At 37.0% G+C, this 20,513-nt stretch overlaps 2 protein-coding genes and 1 long non-coding RNA gene across 4 annotated transcripts; 2 read left to right on the forward strand and 1 right to left on the reverse strand.

Moving 5' to 3' along the window:
* Positions 1–1,828: 1,828 nt before the first annotated feature.
* On the forward strand, positions 1,829–5,797 carry LOC125058882. Its single transcript, XM_047663026.1, has 8 exons — positions 1,829–2,049; positions 2,125–2,200; positions 2,917–3,010; positions 3,371–3,469; positions 3,553–4,063; positions 4,837–4,888; positions 4,994–5,369; positions 5,450–5,797. Exons 2-8 carry the CDS (start codon positions 2,127–2,129, stop codon positions 5,795–5,797), a joined length of 1,554 nt encoding a protein of 517 aa, XP_047518982.1. The 5' UTR covers positions 1,829–2,049; positions 2,125–2,126.
* Positions 5,798–12,081: 6,284 nt separating this feature from the next.
* LOC125058222 lies at positions 12,082–14,539 on the forward strand. The gene is made up of 2 exons (XM_047662266.1): positions 12,082–12,624; positions 13,856–14,539. Exons 1-2 carry the CDS (start codon positions 12,492–12,494, stop codon positions 14,500–14,502), a joined length of 780 nt encoding a protein of 259 aa, XP_047518222.1. The 5' UTR covers positions 12,082–12,491; the 3' UTR covers positions 14,503–14,539.
* LOC125058230 lies at positions 12,522–15,355 on the reverse strand. 2 transcript variants are annotated; one of them, XR_007118344.1, is made up of 3 exons: positions 14,769–15,355; positions 13,588–13,744; positions 12,522–13,454 (listed from the first exon to the last, which is right to left on the reverse strand). It is a non-coding gene; the product is annotated as an uncharacterized LOC125058230 (long non-coding RNA). The 2 variants fall into 2 exon arrangements; XR_007118343.1 differs by having other exon boundaries at positions 12,522–13,459.
* Positions 15,356–20,513: the final 5,158 nt, after the last annotated feature.

Below are 20,513 nucleotides of genomic sequence, written 5' to 3' on the forward strand. Positions count from 1 at the left end.
TATCTTCGTGAAAAGTCAGTTTCGTCATCTGAGAAGTTACATATAATTTTCTACAGTGACAATTGCTGCGGCCAGCAGAAAAACCAGTTTATATTTTCTATGTATATCTATGCTGTGAAGAATCTACCTAATATACAGTCAATAACTCATAAGTTTTTGATAAAAGGTCATACTCAGAATGAAGGTGACTCCGTTCATTCGACCATAGAGAAACAGATTAAAAAGACTCTCAAATCTGGGCCAATTTACGTTCCTGACCAATATATAACCGCCATTAGAGAAGCAAAAAAAAAAGGAAAGAAATACGTAGTGAAGGAAATGAGCCACACTGAATTTTACGACATTAAAAGTCTCCAGGAATATAAGATATTTAAAAATACGGAAGGTGAAACGATCAAAACAAATGATATAAAAATTATAAAAATAGAAAAGACTGAAGAATCTACAGGTACGAAAGTTAGCTATAAGACATCATACGTACAAGAAGAATTTAAAGAATTCAAATTACAAAGCCAAAGACGAGCCAGACCAACATTAAAACGATTGTATACCGCAAGAATACCTTTAGCAGAAAGAAAGAAAGAAGACTTGAAATCTCTTATTAGACAACGTGCTATACCACCTTACTATGCTTCTTCTTTTTATAATAGTATTATTATGTAACTTATGTAAGTCCTCGCCATATCTGATATATTTTGAGACTGATTATTATAATGTTAATTTTGATCCCTTTTTAATATATTTTTTTATACTGTTTACGTTTTACGTTACCAAACAAGTTTTGTAGAAGTTTTACTGGCATGAATTGCCGATTATTTATTACTTTTTTTTAGTTTGATGTTAAAATTAAGAAGGTTTATGTATGTGACATTTTTCTGTGATTAAACGTATATATTTAAGTATAATTATTATACTAGACGTGAAACTTTAAGTTACCTACTTATGTAGATTTAAACGGCATTAGCCTTGTTACCTGTTTTGATTTTTGAATTCAAGTTAACCTATCTTTATAAACAATGAGAGAAGTGTCTTAAAGAACTTAATAAAAATGCCAATGTTCCTATTTTTTATTAAAGAATAAAGAGTTTTGTAATACATAAATTATTCTTTTATTTAAAACCATTTCTAATTTTACCTACTATCTAATTTTAGTGACGTTATTTCATAATCTGAAGGTTTAGTGACGTTATTCCTAATTTGGAGCCATATCACAAAATAAATAAAATACGAATGATAGTGACACTAAACGAAATTTTCAAAAAATACCGTGTTCTAAAGGGGTTGAAATCAAATTATTATGCCGATCTTAAAACTGACTTTGTTTCCTATGAATACTGCTGAAAACCGGACTTAAAAATCTTCATTTAAGAGGGTGCAGCCGTGAGAAGGCGAGATTTCGATATTTTAGTGACTTTTGACATGCTACTTTTCACATAATCGAAGCTTATTAAATAAAGAAATGTACAATTATGTAAACATAAAGTCTTATAGAAGTGTACTGCAAAGGAAAATTTTGGTATTTAATAGTACATCTTTGTTTAATTTGTTATTTCTTAAAAGCAAAATTTCAAAAGCGCTCGTCAGAGCTCACTTTGAGATATGAAATTAACATTAAGCTATGTAAATACATTTTTTTAAATATTTTCGTAGGACAGAATATATAGTCTATTGGTGAACCACAGCGGAAAATATTAAAAATTATATATTTTAATAATTACGCACCCATTTTTATAAATGACTTATTATACGATTTTGGAAACAGCTTTTTATGAGAAAAGCCCGATTTTATTCGTTAAAACTATTTTAAATCGATTAACTGAGGATGAATAAATAATAAAAGTAAATTTACATAATTATTATACGACGATAGTTATTACAAACTATTATTGAAAATGGCCTTACGCGCACGGGCGAATGTGATTTAGTACGCGCCGGGTCATCCCAGAGGGTGGACGTATCGCTCATTTCCCGCGCGTCTAAAAGTTGATTGACCTTACGTACGACCGAGGTTCAAAAGGAGTATAGTGCGTCATTGGATTTGATACTTTAGTAAGTAAAATTTCTAGTTAATGTTTCTTTCGAGTTGTCATATCGCAATTTTGCTAAAAAATAATATTATTACAGGCATGGGTAACAAACGCAAAAAATATAGTTGCAGTAGAAATGCGAAGTCTGCAGCGAACGCCAGGCAATCAAAAAGGTAAATTAATTTCGCGATATTTTTCTGTCATTTACAGGTAATTTGGTATGTAAGTAAAATCTGTTCATCGTTACTGTTTAGTAAACAATTACGGCGTACTGACAACCAAAGACAATATAATATATTAATATCTTGGTTGATGAATAAGAATAATTTATTAGTTTTAAACATAGTATAAAATTGGTGTTACAATATCAACAGAGTTCGCATGTTTAGCTAAAATAATAGCATGTAAATCACAGATATAGATGTACATAGATAACGCAAGTATCACGATTTGTATTGAAACCAAGCGTGCCGACTTTTTAATACCTATTGTGACGTCACAGCCGAAATTTAGTGACGGGAAATCCAAACCGATTCAAAGACACCGATGCCGCCGATGCCACTAGTTACTAGCTTTGCTACCAGCTTACATTATACCGTTAGTCTTTTCTTATGACGCGCGTGGACTGAAGTTAGCGGCGATCGACCTTGACGCTTGGTCGGGGTTCGGACACGCGAAGTACATGCATTTGCGTTTTCTATGTAAATCTATATCTGTGATGTAAATATTCATTACATATACAATAGTATTACATTTAAAAATAAAATAAAAATATGTCAATTAATTTCCAATATTTATAAAAGTAACGTCAAAAAATAAGTATTTAAACAAACAAATGTTTGTTTAAATACTAATTTTAATAATGTTATAATAATAAAACGTTTTCCAGGAGAAAGATTAACGAGGAAAAAAACCAACGTACTCATGAATCTCCTGACAATAACGACTCCTGTGTTGATTCAAAAAATAATAATCGTGACAATGTAAGTATTTACTATCAGCTAGTATAATTAGCTATTCATACTTAAATTTAAATCAGTATATATTTAGCAGTCATCTGGGTAAATTAATCAGTAAATTAGAGGCTTTTACTAAACCCCGGTTTCCAATTAAATCATTGTCTAATAACCAGCCAAGTAATTGAGCGCAATATTAAACCAGATGGCTGAATGTCGTGTAGTCATTTATATTAAATCAGATACCTATTTATGGATTTGTGATGTTTGGGTAAGGTGACCAAGTAAGTTGTACGCAATGTAACTTGGAGGTATCTCCAAGTTTTCCTACTATTTTATTATTATTTAAAATAAAACGTTAATCCAGTTCTTTATTTTTTTTAATAGGAATTATTTGATGCACTCATATCGGATCTGGAAAAAATAGATGAGAAAAAACAAAATATACATTTAGAAGAAACGGCAAATATTGAAGAGTTTGAATTGGTATATAACGTTGGTCACTATATCACGTAGTCACGCTATCTGCCATGCGTAATTCAATTATTAATCTTGATTACTGATTTCAGGAAGTGGAGCCACAAAAACATATCATTCCTCCATATCAAATTATAGGAAGAAGGATTGTTGATTTCATGTATTTCTTTGATCAAATCAAAATCGTAGCTAACCATAATCCTGGACTCGGTTGTTCAATAAGTAATGTTGAAATTGTCAAAGAAATACTTAATGGCTTAGAATCGACAATCCACTTCAAATGTACAATGTGTAACAAGAAATTTAATGTCACACTATGCAATAATAATTTTCCAAAAGAGATGACCACAAACCATGCTGCAGTGACTGGTGCCATGTTAATTGGTTGTGGTTGGAGCAACCTGAATGAGTTTTTGAGTGCTATAGATCTTCCAAATTTAGGTCAAAAATCTTATGCAACTTGCCATAATGACGTATCTAAGTGGTGGGCAGTTGCTGCAGAGGCATCAATGAAAGAGGCTGCTGAGGAGGAAGCAAAGCTAGCCATCGAAGGTGGTGAAGTTATAACAGGAATTCCTTCAATCACAGTAGTAGCCGATGCTTGTTGGTCGAAACGGTCCTACAAAAGTAACTTTTCTGCACCTTCTGGAGCAGGCGCAATTATTGGAATTAAAACAGGGAAGGTGTTACATATGGAAGTAAAAAATAAATACTGCATAATTTGTGCCCGATCGTTGAAGAACAATAATTCGCCTCCAAATCATAAATGTGCTCGTAATCACACAGGTTCCTCGAGTAGCATGGAACAAGCTAGTATTGTCGAAGGCTTCAAAAACTCAGTTGAAAAGCGCAATTTAATATACTCGACGCTTATCGCCGATGGAGATGCGAGCACATACAAAAAAATTTTGGAAAGCCGGCCCTATGCCAATGTTCAAGTCTAGAAAATTGAATGCTCCAATCACTTATTAAGAAACTACTGTAGCAAACTAATGCAACTGCAAAAAGATACTTCGATTCCTCTTACTGAGCGCAAATTATTAACTTCCGAACGCATCACTCGTCTCCGAACAGCGGTAGTAAGAGCAGCAGCTCGCTTTCGCAATGCTCAAACTACAAGCAACTCTGAAAAAATTTTAAAACTAAGAGAGTCGTCTATCATCAACAGTCCGAAGCATGTTTTTGGCGACCACAGTGCATGTGAAAATTATTATTGTCCAGAGGATAAAAAAAAAGAGCAGAACCTAGTTCCTGTTGTAAAAAACTTGTTTGGTAAACTTATAGCTCACGTGTCCCAAATAGCCTTGCATTCTAAAAGTTTACTCTGGAATGTCAACAACAACAGAGCCGAACAGTTTAATAGCATTGTGGCTAAGCATATAGGGGGAAAAGAATAAATTTTTCTTTAAAAAACTCTTATACTGCCAGGTATTATGAAATGTCTAATTGCTCTTTCCTTTATATTACCAGTAGAATAGAATAGAATTTGTAGCATATTGTTTGTGGATAATGGATATTTTATTATTATTATAGGTGCCATGCTGCGGTTGTTGCATTTAATACCGGTAAACCACAGTACAATTTATACCAAACTAACTTCAAACAAAGTCCGAGGAAAGCTGTAAAAATTCTGGAGTTGCGCCGGCGTAGGCGCAATATTCATCGCCGCCGTCAAGGTCCTAAAAGGAAAATAATATTTAGTAATGAGAACCGAGACTACGGAGAGAAATGCCAAAAACCAGATTTGAGTCCAGAGCAGTACGACATAGCCAAAAGTTTGTTTTTGTCTAATTTGAAAGAACTTGTGGAAAATCGTCATGCCGTTGAACGTGACACGGTATTACAAGCTGAAAGTGCGTTGTGGCTAGAGCTCCGTAGATGCCTGTTGACAGCCTCATCATTCAGCAAGGTAATTTAAATATTAATATAAGCGCAGGTTTCTTCCTGGAATGTAACTCAGCTATCCGTACTAAGCTATTTTTTTTTTAGATTTGCAAGAGACGACCCAACATAAGCTCAGCACCTCTTGTGAAGTCCATCGTATACTCGTATTCGTTGGACAAAGTGCCAGCCATAGAATATGGTAAAAGTAATGAAAAATCTGCTATAGACCAACTACAGCAACAAGAAAACATCGTTGTGGAAAAGTGTGGACTTTTCATCGACAAAGAGCATTATTTCTTGGGTGCATCTCCCGATGGTCTCTACAACCAGGGAATTATTGAAATAAAATGTCCATATTCTGCACGCAACATGGATGCTGAGGAAGCGATAAGGCAGCGCAAAATTAAATTTTGGAAATTGGACGGCACCGTTAATACCAACCACGATTGGTAAGTCCGCGTCCAAACGCCACCCGAAACGGTCGAACTCACGTCGCTCCGCGCCTTAAAAAAGTTTGCAAAAATCAAAACAGTGGTTTTTCTTAAGTTATTAGTACAGTGTTATATATTAGTAGATGCGCGCTTCTGCGATCTATCTAACAGTGTTAAAATCAGTTTTAAAAGTTTTAGTTTAATATTTTATTTTCATAAAAAACAGTAAATTTTTTGGTTTTTTGTCTTTTAAAAATACTTTTAGTTCTTCAAAAATTGTTTTTGTGGTATAGTGTAATAGAGTGAATTAAGGCGGTCATTTCGACCTAATTTTGGTTGATAAGGGTCCACAACCACGGATTCCATGGACAAAACACCGGAAAAAGGTCAATAACTTTTTATCTAAATCAGTGACATAGTGTTTTTATAGCTTTCAAAGATAGTCCTAATTGAGGGCTATCGTCCGATACCCAGTTTATAATTTTGGGCCCAAGAACCAACTTTTTAGAGCCAAATAACGTCAAAAATAAGGGTTTTGCCCCTCCTGCCAGTGCCCCATAAGTTACAGTTCATTTAACGTGTCTATTAGATCCGCTAGACCAAGAGGAATCGTTTGATATTTATAACAAGAAAATCCGAGCTGAAATATCCCCTCGAACTGAGGGAAAACCGGTTTTTGGGTGCTAATCAGCCCCAAACTCAAATGCACAACACCTCACTATATATACCACAGACAAGCTAATAATTACAAAGCTACTGACACCAAGTTTGTAAGAATCGGAACCATAGCCAGGAAGTAACGGTCAGAAACAGCTTGGAAACGAGGATATCCACAGGATCCAGAACACCTAAAATTCTAAATTTACATTCACCGGATAGCCCGTAAAAAACACCAACAGACATCTTACATTTCATCAACAAGAATTTCCCATTCACCGAGCTGGAGACCAGATTGTCTGGTGACCAGCTGGAACAGCTCCAGCACCAACACCAACGGCTTGTCCTCTCCGGGGGCAGTCTGAAAACACCAATCACCTCTACCCCATGAGCAACAGCTGCCGAGCAATCCTGGACTCTAACACAAGGTAGGGTGGATTACCAGCCCCATATTTAAAATTTTTTAACATTCTCAAAATTTTATCCTAAACCCGTCGAGCTTGGGCTTATTTAAACCGGCTCGGCGAGTTCTATTTGATAGTGTACATTGTTCCTCTCAAAAACCCCCCTCCACCCCACAATACAGGTTTTCACCCCCCACCGCGACAAAATCTTCCCCCCCACCCCCACCCCCTCGAGTTGGGTATCAAACGACTCAGCTCGAAGAGGTGAATACACCTATCCACATTTCAGCCCCCCCTCACCCCCCCTCACCCTCCACCAGCAAAATGTTACCCCGAACTCCACCCAAACCAACAAACAAAGCCTCTACTCCCTCTACGTCCTCAACACCAGCAAGACGGACTTTAGTAGAGATGTTGAGCCCGGCCTTCGCTCGCGAAAAACGCCCAACAGAGTCGGCTCATATGGAGATGGCCAGAGAATACAGGCAGACAGGCCTACAAGCTCTCTCTGCCTCTCGCAACATTAAGGGCGAACTAAAAGCCGCTATTACCGAGGCAATCGAAGGTCTTTTTGGAGTCGTTGGCCTAATTGACCCTCCATCCACCATCCGCACCACCCCTCCCGTTCCCACACCACTTACACCACAGGCTGACAAATCTTCAGCATCCACAACTACTACACCTAAATCTACAACACTTGCAATTTGCACCACACAAACACAACTTGTACACAAAATTGAGGCCCACTCTCGGCTACTCGAGGAGTCGAACAGGGTTATGCAGGAACACACGAGGGCTTTAAAGGCATGTCCTAAACCCGCGCCGACGGAAATACAGCCAGTAGTGGCGGACCTGAATAAGATTCATCAATCCTATGCTAAGACCGCCGCCACGCCCAAACCTCCTGCAGGCCCTTCCGTCGTAGTGTCCGGAGAGGGTCTCAACACAGCCGAGCAATTACTAACACAGATAAGCAGAACAGTTGACTTCAGACGGGGCGGATACGCCCCTTTAAAGGTCACCCCGCTTTCTAAAAATAAGATCAAATTAGTGTTCGAAAGAGACGAGCATAAACAACACACACTTACACAATTACAGAAAAATACAATCATAAAAACACAGGAGGAAAAACGGATCGATCCGATGATAATACTCAAAGGTATTAACAAATTAATACCCGAAACCGAATTGACAAAGACGATCAAGGATCAAAACCCGACACTTACTGATCACACATTTAGCACCAAATTCATATCAAAAAACAGGAACACAACTCTTTATAACGTAGTACTAAACACCACACCCTCTGCCTGGAAGGCGTTTGCCGACCTAGGCAGAGTTAACATAGGGATGCAGCGGGTCCACAGCGAGAACTTTTCACCGTTTAGGCAGTGCCAAAACTGCCTAAACTTCGGACACACCAAGAGCCGCTGCCCCAACACCACACCCACATGCGCCAAGTGCTCCGCTCACCACCCCACAGCGGAGTGCAAGGCCGAAGTACATAACTGCACCAATTGCGCCGAACATAATAAACAATTTAACACCAACACTGGCACTCTACACCGCGCTGATTCTGACAAGTGCCCTAAAGTAAGGGCCATGCGGGCCCGTGTCGAGGCTAAAATTAATTACACATAAATTCCCAACATACACAACAACATCTAATATAATCACTCGAATAAACACAATAAACACAGTAACACAATCACACAAAAACATTAATTAATAGCGACCTCACACGCGTCTCTCGCCCGGGGGCATTTGTCCACCTACACAAATAACACACAACAACACAACCGTCACCTCACTACAAACATTAAACACCACCACCCCTCCCATACCTACTGGACGCTATCAAATAAATAAACCAATAATAATAATACGCTCGTAATCCACCCTTACTTATATTAACATTATTTCTTACTCTGTGCATCAATTATGTAAATTACTTATCACCTTACCTCATTTTCTTTATATTACTCTATCACCAATTATAAAATATGTAATCAATTAATCAGTCAAACGTATATAGAACTGCAATTTTCAAATTTGTCAAAAACAAGTTATTCTCTATTTTCTATTTTCTATATTCAATATTTGTTTTTAAAAAATGTAACTTACTTGAAGATCTGTCTATCAAGCATTTATATAACATGCGGACAATCTTAATCTTAATCTAAATTTTAATGTTAAATAATCTTTCTCTACATAATTTAAGGTTGGTATGATATTTATCAACACTTTACCACCTTATGTTAGTTCATTATATTTAAAATTTGTATAGCAAGCACCTAATATTTTAATGTTACAAGACTTCACATACATACTAATCTACTAGATACTGAAGTTAATTAATTTGTATATTTTTAACAAGGCATTTCTTTCTTTTTGTTTTCTACAACATACGAATCATTTCTTGTATATTCTATTCTACCATAGCCTAATATATCAGTGTCTCAAAGACTCTAAATGGGAGCGTTTCAGTGTTTTAAAGTTTTTATCTTACAGGTATATTTATACTTAGATTCATACCGTTTTAAGAGGCGGACTTAAATCGGGCGGCTGAGGGTCGGTTATTGTATCTAATAGCAGAACCGACCCTCAACAACCTACCCGTGTCTAATTCTTAATACGGCATTAGTGTTAAATTTCACCATTGAATTGTACTTTTTTTTATCTAAACTTATATTTAATTAGCATGTTAAGAGGCGGACTTAAATCGGGCGGCTGAGGGTCGGTTATTGTATCTAATAGCAGAGCCGACCCTCAACAACCTACCCGTGTCTAATTCTTAATATGGCATTAGTGTTAAATTTCACCATTGAATTGTACTTTTTTTATCTAAACTTATATTTAATTAGCATGTTAAGAGGCGGACTTAAATCGGGCGGCTGAGGGTCGGTTATTGTATCTAATAGCAGAGCCGACCCTCAACAACCTACCCGTGTCTAATTCTTAATATGGCTTTAGTGTTAAATTTCACCTTTGAGCTGTACTTTTATCTAGATTTATATTAAATTATCGTGTTAAGAAGCGGACTTAAATCGGGCGGCTGAGGGTCGGTTATTGTATCCAATAGCAGAACCGACCCTCAACAACCTACCCGTGTCTAATTCTTAATATGGCATTAGTGTTAAATTTCACCCTTGAATTGTACCTTTTTATCTAAACTTATATTTAATTAGCATGTTAAGAGGCGGACTTAAATCGGGCGGCTGAGGGTCGGTTATTGTATCTAATAGCAGAGCCGACCCTCAACAACCTACCCGTGTCTAATTCTTAATATGGCTTTAGTGTTAAATTTCACCTTTCAATTGTACTTAATATTGTTTAGAATAGAATTTACCTTGATTCGTACTGTTATATCTAGATTTTAATTTAATTATCGTGTTAAGTAGCGGACTTAAATCGGGCGGCTGAGGGTCGGTTATTGTATCAAATAGCAGAACCGACCCTCAACAACCTACCCGTGTCTTATCCTTAATATGGAAGTAGTGTTAAATTTCACCGTTCAATTGTACTTAATATTGTTTAGAATAGAATTTACCTTGATTCGTACTGTTATATCTAGATTTTAATTTAATTATCGTGTTAAGTAGCGGACTTAAATCGGGCGGCTGAGGGTCGGTTATTGTATCAAATAGCAGAACCGACCCTCAACAACCTACCCGTGTCTTATCCTTGACAATGTATAAGTGTTAACTTCACCTTTGTTTTGTACTTTTATATTATAGTTTACAATATATTAATTCCATTTACCTTTGTTAAACGTTACCATTATCATAGCCTACTCTTATATAACTAAGTTCTAAACCCAATTTTATATAATGCAACTGTACACAAATAACTACTATTTTAAGATTAGTTTTAAGACGCGGACTCTATTCAGGTGGCTGAGGGAAAAGAATTGTATCCTATAGCAAAACCAACCCTCAGCCACCTTAACCACGTTCAATGTATATACTGTTTCTTTTACATCAATAAATTACAACGACCATGAAAAGCTTATTTTAGCTTAGCTTCCTCGGCCCCGGGGCTTAAGTCGCCGGGGAGGTAGGCCTACTAGCAATTAAAAAAAAAAAAAAAAAAAAAAAAAAAAAAACCACGATTGGTATAACCAAATTCAGGGGCAGCTTCACATTAGGTAACTGCAGCATTGTTAATATTTTTTCATATTATCGATATACCGTTTAGGCGCGTTTCGTTGCACGAGCTATACCAATCGTAAATTGAACTAAACGCCCCTAAAAAGGTGTACATCTTTTAACCCTCGGGAAGTCTGGTGGGTAAAAATCAAACGGCGTGCCTGGTGGGTCTAACGTGAATGTAACGATAATCATTCTCACATTTTTTTTTTATGTTTCAGCGAAAAGAAATTGTGTCTTTTTGCTGTGTGGACTGGTCAACAATTTCCACTTAAAGTGGAAGTAATATCAAGGGACGAGGGTTTTTGGTGCCAAAAAATGAAACCGAAATTAATCAATTTCTACGAAAAGTGCCTCTTACCTGAATATATCGACCCCAGGAAAAGCCGGTCGATGCCAATCAGGAGCACTTGTTTGTAAATAATAAAATCTAAAAATGTAATTTATGATGTATCATTTACCCAATACTAGTTTGATAAAAATTAAAAAGTTTCATGGGGGCACACACACGTGACCGTGTATATCAAAGTATCAATATTATTTTATCCTACTATTCCACGTTCGATATAGCGCTTACGCACACAGACGCATTTTGTTGTTGTGTAGCTCGTCTCGCGTCGATTTTGACTTGGCTGAATTGGGATAAGCGCTCTTAATATTTGTTTAAAATAACTGTTCAACCGAAACTCGAAATCGAATACAAAAATCGATTTTGACTTTTAAAAAATATATTATTTTTCACGTCCCTATTAATTTTATAAACGCAAACGGGCATATCGAATGTGGATTTTGCTAGAACAGTGATAAAGAGCAAAATATCAGTTAAAAAGCCATTACTTTTTAAGTTTTTTTTATTTTTATGAATGTGCGTAGAAGTTGGCACTATCATCCACACCGACTTGGGTACATTCATCAAAAGGTCAATCACTCGGATCCTGACAACCTGGCTGAAGATGGGACTCATACACAAAGAATTGAGTCGCAATGGAGGGCAGTAAAAAGATTTAAGGATTTAAGGTAAAAAAAAATGGGGGGGGGGTGATTACTACAACCCTTCCCCCCTCCTCGCCCCCAATTCGGTTTACCGATTTCTAAGGGTCCGTTCACACAGACCGGCTCGGAGAGGAGAGCAGATTTTTATCACGTTGGAAACAGTGTTTTGAGTGATTGTAGTAAAGTTTATTTTTGCATTTGCACCTTTTTTGTCATTAAAAATGCCTGAACGCGCTTCGTGTGAAGTAATAAAAGGAGCCGACCGGCTCCGCTTGCGTGCTCTTTCTCGCTCGCGCAGCCGATCGGCTCTGATTGCGTGCTCTTTCTCGCTTGCGCAGCCTGTCGGCTCCGATTGCGTGCTCTTTCTCGCTCGCGCAGCCGATGGGCTCCGATTGCGTGCTCTTTCTCTATCGCGTAGCCGATCGGCTCCGATTGCGTGCCCGCTGCGGCCGCGCCGACCGCCATTTTGATAGCAACATTTGAACGTAATAGTTGTGCGTACTTGTACGAAAAGATGAATGATGAAAAATTAATAATACTCGTGTCAAAATATGAGTGTTTATTTGACATAACCAAGCCATCATATAGCGATCGGATAATGAAAGACAATGCATGGGAGGAAATTAGCAAATGTCTCGGAATAAGTGGTAAGTAAGGTTTTCATTGTTTTACACCTACCCCCAGATACTCAAACGAATTTTAAAGCAAGGGCTTCTTAAACTCGTGCTGCGACGTGTTAGATTCAAAGTCAAAATAGGAATAACATGAGTTTAAATGCGCCCTTACTTTAAAAACTCGTTTGAGTATCTGATCGTTAGAATATACTTATGTAGTAGACAATTTTTATTAAATATAACTTAAGAAACTCGCGTAGCCACTTGATCTTGCCAATCTAAAGCACCACTTGATGAAAAATAATCCTTAAATTTATTCCTTGTGGTTAGAACTGCGTCGCTATTAGAACTGTTTTCATTATTATTGTCTGTTATTGCTGTTAATAAATTTATATTGCTGTGAAATTCATTCTCTTGTCCTGGCGTCCGATTTTCTATTAAAAAATTATGTAAACATGTAGTTGCTAATATAATTAAATCACAGTACTTCGGCTGAATTTTCATTCGTTTTTGATAAATTTCAAATCTTTGAGTTAGCATTCCAAATGCACATTCTACGACTTTTCTTGCCCTGCTTAAACGCAGATTAAATACTTTTTTTGATAATTCTGTTCTTGCTTGTTCTCTTGGATACGGCCGCAATATATTATTGCTCAAAGGAAATGCCTCGTCTCCTATAAAAACATGTGGTAAGCTTTCAGTGGTACTAGGTAGAGGTTTATTTGGGGGCAGCTTTAACTTATTGGTGTTGAGTTTTTTCCAAAATTTTGAATTCTGTAAAATTCCGCCGTCGCTATTTTTACCATATGATCCGACATCAACAATTAAAAAACTGTATTTCGCGTCGACCACAGCTAGTAACACTGTACTGAAAAAGTTTTTATAATTATAGAATAAGCTTCCACTATTATCTGGTGCCTGTATATTGACATGCTTTCCGTCTATAGCGCCCAAACAGTTAGGAAAATTCCAAATATTAAAGAAATCACGTGAAACCTTTTCCCACATTTCTTCATCTGGCATCTGCATAACTATGGGCATCAAAACATCACAAATTACTCTGATTGTCTCATGAATAATTGAATGAACTGTAGAAATTCCCATTCGAAAATTAAATGACAAGTTTTTGAAACTGCAACCAGTGATGAGGAATCTGTAAAAATAAAACAAACACACAAAATAGAAATATAAGACTGCCGTACCAAAACGAACTATAAAATAAAAAAGAGTTATGTTATTAATTTTTCATTTCTGTTCTTTCCAGTGACGCAGTGCCAGGATCGTTGGAAGAAACTGCGAGATAACTTCAGAAAAGCCTATTATAACCGAAAAGGCAAGAGTGGCGATGGTGCAACTACGTCCAAATTGATAAAATTTGAAAAAGAACTTTCTTTTATAATACCATTTTTTCGCAATCGAAACCAAATATCTAATGTAACATTATCATCGGATGATTCAGAGCCTGGCACACCAATACCACCACCATCGACATCATCTAAACGTTCTGACCATTCTGAAGTTGAATCGCTTGCAAGTACTTCTGGCTCGAAAAAGAGACCACGCTTAAGCAAAGATGTTGCTACGGTTTTCGAAGAGTATCTTGAAGAAAAAAGAAATACTACACCCCGTGACAAGGCATTACGTAATTTTTTTTTGTCTATGTCAGATACAGTGGAAACATTCCCAAAAGAAGTCCAAGCACGAATTAAAAGGCGCGTGTTTAACATTGTTAATGAAGCTGAATTAAGTCTGTATGAAAATAGTACAGATTTGAATTATTCTTTGTCTATAAATTCACCGCCATCGACTAATCAATCTACTTACCTAGTGTCAAACGAAACCTATATTCCTCAAAACTATCCAGATCAGACTACTTACGGGTACAATACCAGCACACAAAATACAAAATAATAAACAATCAAAAACAATAATAATTATAATAATAATAATTAAATACACACACAAATCTGTACTATTTAATTACATTTCATTAACGTAAATAATGCTTAATAAATGGAGGGCTGTGATTTTGTGATCTATTTAGATGTTTGTGTTATTTAACATGATTAGTATAAGTAATTTACATTTCATTAACGTAAACAATGCTTAATAAATGGAGGGCTGTGATTTTGTGATCTAAATAACATGATTAGTATAAATAATTGTTTTTTATTTACCTTAAAGTTACCGTTAACCTTTCTTCGGCTGTAATGGTGCAACGATAATTTGTAGTCTTTTTTGTTATATGTACTCTTAACAAATCTGTCAATTTCAAAAATTGCCAATATTCCATACGATAATACTCATAAAATTTTAGGCTATCTCTCTTCAATTCCTCGAAAATGGTGTGAAACTCCCCATGGATTAGTCTGTTTTTCCAAATATGTTTTACCCATATTTGTTTCCGCTTGCGCTTACGTTTCCTATGTTCTATTTCAAGTAATCTTGCTAACAAATATATTTCTTCGTCGGAGCTATCTAAATCCATGTTTCGAAAAGCACACGTTAACACACCGAAAACAAAACTTAGACTGCGCGGAATACTGGCACTGCCTTTGTAGTGTATCCACCCGACTCCGAGCGCATCCGACCGGCTCCGAGCACATCCAACCGCACCCGCTTTCAGATCTCTTCCAGCCGGTCGATGTGAAATAGTTGGCGGCTCCGCTCCGGCCAATTCCAAGCGTATACGACCCGGTCTGTGTGAAAAGAAAAAAGCAGGCCGATGCTCTCCGAGCCGGTCTGTGTGAACGGACCCTAAATCGTTACCGAGAAAATATTGTTACGATTCAGATTTTTTTATTTTGATATATTTTTTTTATCATGTTGTAGTGTATGAGTGAAGCGCGCGTGTGCGTGCGCACGAATTGAGATACCTAAATGTACCATTGTAGTGTGCTGTGCGTCAGTCACCAATAAACCTTGATTCGTATTACACGTCGTTTCTTTATTATCTCAGTGGCGACGAGGATTGGTTTTCGTAAAAAGTTAATAGTTTCTAGACGAACTGATGCTACGAAGGCACTTTTATCACTATTAAACAAGTTTTAGAAGACATTTTCAATAAAGTTGACCGATAAGCGGAGTACCGTAATAAATCTTACGGACTAGTTTCAACGATGAATAAGTTAGAAACAGGAATAATGACAATTACGTGGAACGGAATCCTAGAACGCTTGCAAGCGACTAGTGTTTCTCTGCAGTCGTCTGACCATGACCTTAATACGGGATATGTCCTTTATGAATCATTAAATGGTTACGTCCAAGCAATGCGATCCACATTTTCAGATATTGAAGCAAGAGCCAAGGATCCGACCAACTGTGAAGATTACCAGCAACAGACATCCAGATGAATCTGCTACTTGACAAGATCGAACGCCTGCAGAATTTCTGCATACGTTTCATATTTGGTCTTAGAAAATATGAACATGTGTCTTAAATTCCGCAGGCAGCTGGGGTGGCTACCTATTCGATTCAGACGTGACGCTCATCTTCAACTCCTATACTCAATTCTTTTCAATCCGAAAACCCCTTCTTATCTCAAAAATCACTTACAATTCTTAGGTCCTTCTAACAATATGTTACGCTCTTCTAATAGATGTTTATTGGAAATTCCATCCCACAGTTCATCCTTCATAGGCAATTCATTTAGGATCTCCGCTATGAAGTTGTGGAATAGGCTGCCCGACTCCATATAATTGGCTACCTCCCTATCATCTTTTAAAACTCTTCTGTATAAACATTTCTTAACCTTATCCTATCCTGATCAATCGTGACTTGTGTAATTCTGTGTTTCCTTTTCTTTTGCATTGCATCACTATTCGCTGTTCATGAATTTGTAAGATTAGCTTTTAAGTTTTTAGTTTGTTATTAATATTTTTTTATATAACATTTGGTTCTGCACTTCTCGCACTTATCATGTTTCTTTTTTTAGTTTCTCTCTTTATTTAACTAGGGTTGCCTGGAAGAGACGCTTATTGCCTGGTCGCTTATTAGCGATAAGGCCACCCGTTGCATCCCTTATAATTTTTATGTTGTTGGCAACATAATATAGTATCTATGATTCGATTGATACAGTTTATTTTTGTTATCTGTAATTTTTCTTCATATACATATTTGTCTATGGTGTTAACTTCCTTCCGCTTCGTGATTCGTGATTGTTATACGAGTGCTCAAATAAAGTGGTGTGTTAATAACTAAAAAATAAGTGTTTTTTCTACGCCTGACCTCACCTGGAAACCATTAATATACAGTCCACGCTCTGCAGCTGGAATAACCGTGTGTGTTGGGTAACTATTTACACTAGTGCCCTACATAATGTTCCTTCTATGATGCGCCATCGCCTTGTCTGCACGTGCCGTCTTCGTTAAAGAATTCTCCCGCGAGCCGTCTTCGCCTTTAAGAATTCTCCCGCGAGGGCAGCAAGAAGCTACAACGCAGAACCCAGGATGCAGAGGTATCCGTAGAAAGAAAAAGCATCAACATCAAGTTAGTTACCAACTCATCTTTATTACATACGCCCGCCATCTTTATTACGAAGCCCTCACAAAGTCTTCAACATACTACCAAAGACAAAGAGGAAGGAGCACATCAATCAAACAAACAAACGAAGCCGGACCGGAAAGAGCGAGTCGATAAACACAATAGCTGTCTGTCAATGTCAACTGCGATTCACTTCCTTCAGTTGGCACCACAGCATACGAGCGCCGAAACCGACGAATCACGTACGAGTGTCGAGTGCAACCAGTGTCCAGTAGCCAATCACTGCGCGCCTCACCGTAGCAAACGACGTGGTCGCCGACAACATTCGTACTGCGCGTAAGCAAGCATCAAGCGTCATTTAACTCCACCATTTTGATTTTAGTAGTAATTACTAATTAATTGTAACAAAATACACATAGTTTTAAGTATTTTTTCGGTTCAAATGTTAACTAACATTAGGAAAGCTAGCAATATATTGCCCTATTAGTGAACATGGCCGACACAAAAGTTAATATTGCAAAAAGGGGTTATGCAAAGATGTCTATTACTAAAATTCATAATGCACTAATATCAGGTGAGTTGCAATCACGTTCGCTAGAACGACTTATAGTTGTAAGAGATAGGGTCGTCAGCGTTTTTCAAGAATATAGCGATGCTTGTATCCAAATATGTGCACAAAATCCTGAAGATCCGGAGGATTTTAGTAAAATCGAAGAAATATACTTCGACATTCTCTCTAATATCGATAAAACAATCAAAAAACACAGTTTGAACACTAAAAATGAGACGCTTAACGACTCAGATTGTAAGCAAACTTCGAGCATTAGGTCAAAGCTTCAATTACCTAACGTAGTCATGTCAACATTCACTGGCAAATATACCGAGTATTACTCGTTTATAAACCTTTTCAGGGCAATGATTGACAAAGATGAGTCTCTCTCACCTGTTCAAAAGCTATATTATCTTAAAGGTTTTCTAAGTGACAAGCCAGCAGCTTTACCTTTTGGTCAGATGGGTCATGAAAGACATGTTAATAGACCGTGGCAAATTATATCATTAGATTTAATGGGACCGGTTCCAAGAAGCAAAAGTGGTAACACTAAGCTTTTAGTTATAACCTGTTTTTTTAGTAAATTTGTTTTAAGTGGACTTAGAACTGGTAAAGCAGATAAGATTTGCAGTATTGTTGAAAACCATTTTTTTACTTTTTGATGTTCCACAAGCAATTATTTCTGATAATGGTAAGCAATTTGAATCAAAATTGTTTAAAGAATTAGTCAATAGTTATAAATCTCAAATTTGGTATACTCCTAATTATCATCCATAGAGTAACCCTACAGAGCGAGTGAATAGGGTTATTCGCACAATATCAAGTTTCATTACTACTAAGCAAAATAATGAATGGGATTTACATTTACAAAGTTTTGCTCATGCTGTTAGGACTTCAGTTCATGAAACCACAGGCTACACTCCATCCTTCCTCTTCTTTGGCAGAGAAACAGCTATTCCCCCCAAAGTTACAAGTAATTCGTATGATGCAATTAATATGTTTGACAAATCTTTAAGAATTGATGAAAAAGAATTTCTAGTAGCTAATAAAAAGCTTTTTGACAGAAAGTCACAGTTTTCCTTTATTGTGCAAACTGTAGTGAGTGGCTAGATAGCGAGGAGCAACCAAGACCAATTAACAATTTTCAACAATTCATTCATAAAACAAAGATTGATAAATGGAGAATTTGGAAACCTTTTGATTGTTGGTGATAAAGGCTATGAAAATACTTCATACCTACTGACTCCACTCCAAAACCCCATGACTCCAACAGAACATCTTTATAATGAATCTCAAATACAAAGCAGAAATATGATGAAAAGGACATATGGTGTTTAGAAAAATCGGTTCCCCACTTTGTCCAAAAAGGTTTTGCTTCATGCATTTTATATGCTTTGAACTTGGCGATCATTGATTGTAAGAAAGCTGAAATCCCTGAATTTATGGAAGTTATAAATTAATGCCAACCCAGTCACATATCTCAAACAAAGCGTCTTACAAACTTTTGCAACGTACAATGGATAAAATATTGGGATCCAACGTCAAGTCTGTGCTGCTCTATGGGTGTGAAACGTGGAAGGTCACCAAAGATATCTCGCACCGACTCCAAGTCTTCGTCAACCGCTGTCTTCGCCGTATTCTGAGCATCTACTGGCCTGAAAAAATCTCTAACGACTAACGAGCAACTTTGGGAACGCTGCCGAGAAACCACGATCAGTCAGCAGATCAAGCGATGCAAGTGGAATTGGACTTCGAAGGGATCATAATATTCCCAAGCAGGCGCTTGATTGGAACCCGCAAGGGAAGCGTGGCCGTCCCGAGCAAACCTGGCGCCGTACAGTCGCAGACGAGGCAAAGAGAGCTGGAAAGACTTGGAGCGAGGTGAAATACGAGGCTCAAGACCGATCGCGATGGAGACTCACTGTGGACGCCCTCTGCCCCATCTAGGGGTTATTGGACATTAAGCCAAGTAAGTCAAGATAATATACGAACAGAATCGGATCTTCATCGTCAAGCCAACCGCAACCAGAAAATAAGGACTTGAATGATTTATGGGAACATTTTGATGCAAACCTTCGGAACGTACTACAAATTAAACATCATTAGCCTCGGCTATTATCATGGTGAAACAATACAAGGACGAAGAATACTTAGAAAAGATGATCTTATTACTTACTGGGAGAAAAGGAAACTGATTATGCCAGTGCTGTATAAATTAGCTATGAAATGTTTATGCGTCTCAGCGACTTCTGTTCCTTCAGAACGAGTTTTTTCTAAAGCTGCGCTGATATGTAATTAAAGAAGAAACCGTTTGGAAGAGAAAAAAATTATCAAATTATTTTTTTTAAGTAGTTATTACAGCAATTTCAGTTAAATTTGTCATCTCATTAAAAAACATTATTTCTGTTCTTTAGTTGAGTTTATTTAAGTTAATTTTAAAGCATGTTTATTATTAACTAAATTGTGTAAGAACATAATAAAACTGTTCATATTTGGATCTCATGAAAGTTCCTTATTTTATTAGATTTATTAGCTTATTTATAAATTTAACTTATTAACAGAAATAAATTTCCCTAAAATTTTGACGATAGGGCTGGATGGGAGGGAAAGTAGGGTTAAGGTTACATGGACCACGGAATTTTGGAGAAAGATGGTCATTAATTAAAGAACAGTTAAAAAATATATGGTCTGTCGAGCCTTCGTCCATACCACACTAACAGAGATAACTGTCTTAACTGATGTCCGGTCGTCTGCTGATGGCGTCAACCCTGGATTTAACTCCCATCCTCACTGACTAACCTACAAGGACAAGGGGCCTTTTTTTCATCCGTTGGTACCACAATCCGCCCAATTAAATTTGGTCACTTCCTAGTAAACAACAAAGTACCCA

The sequence above is a fragment of the Pieris napi genome, chromosome 18 (assembly GCF_905475465.1).
Source record: "Pieris napi chromosome 18, ilPieNapi1.2, whole genome shotgun sequence".
Classification (NCBI taxonomy): domain Eukaryota; kingdom Metazoa; phylum Arthropoda; class Insecta; order Lepidoptera; family Pieridae; genus Pieris; species Pieris napi.

Coding starts and splice junctions, on each gene's coding strand:
- LOC125058882 (XM_047663026.1), top strand. CDS start 2,127: ATGGGTAACAAACGCAAAAAATATAGTTGCAGTAGAAATGCGAAGTCT. Junction 2,201..2,916: donor AACGCCAGGCAATCAAAAAG/GTAAATTAATTT, acceptor AACGTTTTCCAG/GAGAAAGATTAACGAGGAAA. Junction 4,064..4,836: donor CACAGTAGTAGCCGATGCTT/GTTGGTCGAAAC, acceptor ATTGTGGCTAAG/CATATAGGGGGAAAAGAATA.
- LOC125058222 (XM_047662266.1), top strand. CDS start 12,492: ATGAATGATGAAAAATTAATAATACTCGTGTCAAAATATGAGTGTTTA. Junction 12,625..13,855: donor CAAATGTCTCGGAATAAGTG/GTAAGTAAGGTT, acceptor TGTTCTTTCCAG/TGACGCAGTGCCAGGATCGT.